At 40.9% G+C, this 4883-nt stretch overlaps 1 protein-coding gene across 1 annotated transcript; it reads left to right on the forward strand.

Annotated features, from left to right (window-relative positions):
* Positions 1–2065: 2065 nt before the first annotated feature.
* Positions 2066–4669, forward strand: LOC139261971 (protocadherin-10-like). The gene has a single exon (XM_070877132.1). The coding sequence runs from the start codon at positions 2066–2068 to the stop codon at positions 4667–4669; it is 2604 nt and encodes an 867-aa protein (XP_070733233.1).
* Positions 4670–4883: the final 214 nt, after the last annotated feature.

The following is a 4883-nucleotide window of genomic DNA, read 5'->3' on the forward strand; positions in this document are numbered from 1 at the left end:
CCCGGGAATCAGTCTGGCGAACCTTTGCTGCACTCCCTCAATAGCAAGAACGTCCTTCCTCAGATTAGGAGAACAAAACTGAACACAATATTCCAGGTGAGGCCTCAACAAGGACCTGTACAACTGTAGTAAAACCTCCCTGCTCCTATGCTCAAATCCCCTAGCTATGAAGGCCAACATACCATTTGCTTTCTTCACCACCTGCTGTACCTGCATGCCAACTTTCAATGACTGATGTACCATGAGAGCCAGGTCTCGTTGCACCTCCCCTTTTCCTAATCTTCCGCCATTGAGATAATATTCTGTCTTTGTGTTTTTGCCATCAAAGTGGATAACCTCATATTTTATCCACATTATACTGCATCTGCCATGCATTTGCCCACTCACCTAACCTGTCCAAGTCACGTGCAGCCTCTTAGCTTCCTCCTCATAGCTCACCCCGCCACCCAGCTTGGTGTCATCTGCAAACTTGGAAATATTATACTCAACTCCTTCATGTAAATCAGTAATGTACATTGTAAATAGCTGGGATCCCACAATGTACAATATATATTGTCATGATATTCCAGGACAGCCATGCACATGGTTTTACTCTATTCAGTTGCAATTAATGCTAGTATTACTTGGCATTTTTGAATTCTCACACTAACCAAGTACGTTCCAAGTAAATATTTGCACCTGACAAGATATTCGTTTGCCTCACTGTGCCTTGAATTAGATATTCTTCTGCTCAGTCTTCGAGCAGTTATCAGCCTCCGGTTCATTTTTTAAAGGCCTATAAATTACTTCCAATGACTTAATTGCTGAAAACAACATGCTCAATTCTATTAAAGGAAGTAAACAAATAATCCGAAATGTTTGTGAAAATGTAACAGTTTAGGGAACCATTGCGCTCGATCAGTCTACATTCAGAAAAATATTTTATATTTGAGCATTATCCAGTATCAACTCTGTACATTATGCACAGTGTATCATTGATGTGTTTATAGATTGGGAGCATTACATTAAGAGAGATGCAGACTTCATTAGCTGACAATGAAAAGCATATCGGACAGTGAAGATTTGTAATAACGACCTCCTATTGCAAAACTCACATTTGTGCGTTATTTTTTTAACAGCATTACTTTGCCTGTACTTGCTTTATGATCATTGTTTGTTCTCGGACTTCGCTGATTCAAGCAAGTCCGATTTAATGCCGCTTGCCAGTTTCCCTGATAAGCTGGCAGTAGACACACTTTGAAATCGTACAGTCCTCGCGGTGTTTGCACTTTTATTGCTGGTAAGGAGTGGTGAAAAAAAAATACAGGGTTTACTGAAGAACAAATCTCTTCATTATTGCACGTAAGTCCATGTCATTTTATTTGAAGCTGGTGCACCAGGTAAAGCTGCCAGTCAGGGCTAAGAGCATTTTACATTATCATCCTCAAATATAAAACATGCTTTAAACAATCTAACAAAGCAACTCGGATATAGGTTTTCATTCAATTGATTTGTTTCCTTGTACTAACTAAGATTTGAAGATGAAATTAGTACATTAATCAAAAGGAATGAATTTCATATTCATGTAATTATATTGCACCTAATAAAGGGAAAGATATAAATCATATCGGAAATATAGAACCGATAAGCCAAATTAAAGTTGAACAACGTTAAATGCACAAAGCAATTCTTACGATGTTCAGTAGAGGCAGTATTGCTTTAAGGTTACGTGATTTTATTATTGGCCGAGTCTCTTTGTGTCGCTGTCGACCAATGAGATGAAGATATGTGGCTGGAGATCCAGCACCACTCCCTCTCCACTACAAAGTACGTAGTAGCGAATAAAGGAACAACACTCAGCAGGCCACAGTCTCCATTCGGATAGAAGCAAATGCCCGAGAAAATCTGAGGACACTTGTACAAATATTCTTGGCGATCGGGAGAAAGGCGTCCCAGTGTTTACATAAAATAGAGTTTTTCATCTCGATGACCAAGGAAATGAACAATTACGTTCTGGAACTTTCTTCAAGGGGCGTATAATTCATCGGAGAATATTGCAGTTATATTCGCAGTGCTTTGATCCAGAATGGCCTCCTTGTTAAATTACATATTGTCGCCATGCCACGTTCATTATCTGATACTCATATACGTTGCAGTCTCAGTTTGTGAGAACATTCGCTACACAATTCCTGAAGAATTGGAGCTTAACGCCATTGTTGGAAATATTGCTACGGACCTCCGGTTAGATGTAAATACGCTATTGGAGCGGAGGTTTCGGATTGAATCCGGGAACAAAAAGCATTACGTAGACGTGAATTTAAAAACTGGGATTTTGTTTATAAAAGAAACAATGGACAGAGAGGAGCTTTGTGAACAAAGCCTCACTTGCGTATTGACGTTTGAGGCTGTGATTGAGAATCCGCTAAAATTATACCGTGTAGAAATTGAGATTCTCGACGTAAATGACAATTCGCCCGTGTTCCAGGGAAGCGAGGTCAATATTGATATCATAGAATTAATGCCGCCAGGAAAGCGCTTCCCACTCCAGAGCGCCAGGGACCCGGACGCTGGAACTAACAGTGTTCGCTCCTACCGACTGAGCCCAAGCAAGCATTTCACTTTGAAATCTCACTCAGACCGCGAACAAACTGGCATCCCAGAACTGGTGCTGGAACGAAACCTAGACCGAGAACAACAGCCGATGCATCGACTAACATTGACTGCGTTTGATGGCGGAAACCCGGAGAAATTCGGAATTGCCCAGATTATAATAACTGTGCTTGATGTGAACGACAATGCTCCTGTTTGCGAACAGAACGTCTATCAAATCACCACTGCCGAAAATGTGCCCAAAGATACTGTGATTGTGAAAGTAACTGCGGTGGATGAGGACGAAGGCCAAAACGGTGATATAATCTATTCATTCAGTGATCACACTTCTCCTAAATTGCGTGAGGTATTTAGCTTAGATTCAACAAACGGAGAAATCAGGGTAAACGGTATCGTTGACTTTGAAGAAGCAGAAAATTATCAGATTTCGGTGGAAGCTAAGGACAGAGGTCCACATCCACTGTCTGTACACTGTAAAGTTCTGGTCAAGGTTACTGATGTTAATGATAATTGTCCTGTAATAGCGATCACTAGTACGTCGAGTTCAATTCCGGAGGATGCTGTTACGGACACTGCAGTAGCTCTGTTGAGAGTTACGGATCCAGATTCTGAAAACACAGCAGATGTTTATTGCAGGATCCCCAGGGATATCCCTTTTAAACTAAACGCCTCTTTTAATAACTACTACACGTTACTCACTCATGGTGAGTTAGATCGTGAAAAAGTGCCAGGGTATAACATTACCATTCTCTGCACGGATAAAGGTTCTCCTCCTCTCTCGACCAACAAAACAATCCGTGTTGAAATCTTAGATATAAATGACAACGCACCACGCTTTACGCAGCCTTCTCTCTCAATATATGTGATGGAAAATAATGTTATTGGTGCTTCAATTGGTTCTGTGTCAGCCTTTGATCCAGATTCCAATCAGAATGCCCAAATGAGTTTTGATATTTTGAATGTCTTGATACACGGATTGCCTGCAGCCACTGTCGTCTCAATAAACTCGGCCAGTGGCACAATATTTGCTCATCGCTCTTTTGATTTTGAACAATTTAAAACATTTCAAATTTGTGTGCAAGTAAAGGATGCTGGATCCCTTCCGCTCAGCAGTAATGTAACTGTTAATGTGATCATCGTAGATCAGAATGATAATGCCCCTGTGATCGTTTCACCTTTGCCAAATAAAGGGGCTGCAGCAGAAGACACAATACCAAGATCTGCCGACTCGGGTTACTTACTTACAAAAGTGACAGCCACTGATGCCGATTCTGGACAGAACGCTGAACTTTCCTACCAACTCCGTCAGCCCACTGATGAAACCCTATTTACTGTGGCTCTTGAAACTGGAGAAATCTGGACGATTCGCCGCTTTAAGTCTAAAGATTCAGTTAGGCAAAAAATCGTAATCTTAGTGAGGGATAATGGAACTCCGTCCCTTTCATCAACAATCACTATCAATGTGTCAGTACAGTACGATATTACAGAAAATGCGTCTAATATCGGCATGTTAGAGACCGCTGGCCTTTGGAAATATAATTTAAAATTTTATTTGTTGATTGCTTTTGGCTCAACATCATTCCTACTACTTGTGGCGATTGTAATCCTCGGTATTATGGTGCACAGAGGTCCAAATGAAGTTAATAGTTACTGCTGCTGTTGGAAGACCTCCTACTTTTCGACGAGGGATTCGCTCCATGGAATCCAAAAGGCTAGTGTGAATCTTCAGATGCCATCCAATTACACAGAGGTGTATGAAAGCGGGACCGTCCCAGAACCATTTCGCTATGACGTGTGTCAAGAAGCATCCATGAACGATTTCGCCTTTCTTAAGTTACATGGTGTAGCCACGCCCCTGATTAATATCAAGACTGGCTCTTGTGTCGCTCCAGAACATGGAAAGGCATCGAACTCTAGGAGGAGGGATACAACTGAATTTGACGAGGTGAGTGCTGCGTTGTTAGAAAGTCTATCATTTTCGGAGGTACGGTATTGTAAAAATGTTGCGACTGGACTATTAATCCAGAGGCAATTACTAATAAGTTCAAATCCCACAATGGAAGTTGCTTCCAAAGTTTAAAAAGCAGGATTTTATTTTTTAAATCTGCTTTCAGTAAAAGTGACCATCAAGCTGTTAAAAATTCGTAAACACCCAAATGGTCATTAATCTCACTAACATAATTTACTGAAGGAATCTAGGTTTCCTTACCAGGTATGAGATTCCATTCCTGTAAATTTATGGTTGACAGTGAAAGTTCACGGTATCATGTACGAGGAATGCACTCAATCAGGAG

The sequence above is a fragment of the Pristiophorus japonicus genome, chromosome 4 (assembly GCF_044704955.1).
Source record: "Pristiophorus japonicus isolate sPriJap1 chromosome 4, sPriJap1.hap1, whole genome shotgun sequence".
Taxonomy (NCBI): domain Eukaryota; kingdom Metazoa; phylum Chordata; class Chondrichthyes; family Pristiophoridae; genus Pristiophorus; species Pristiophorus japonicus.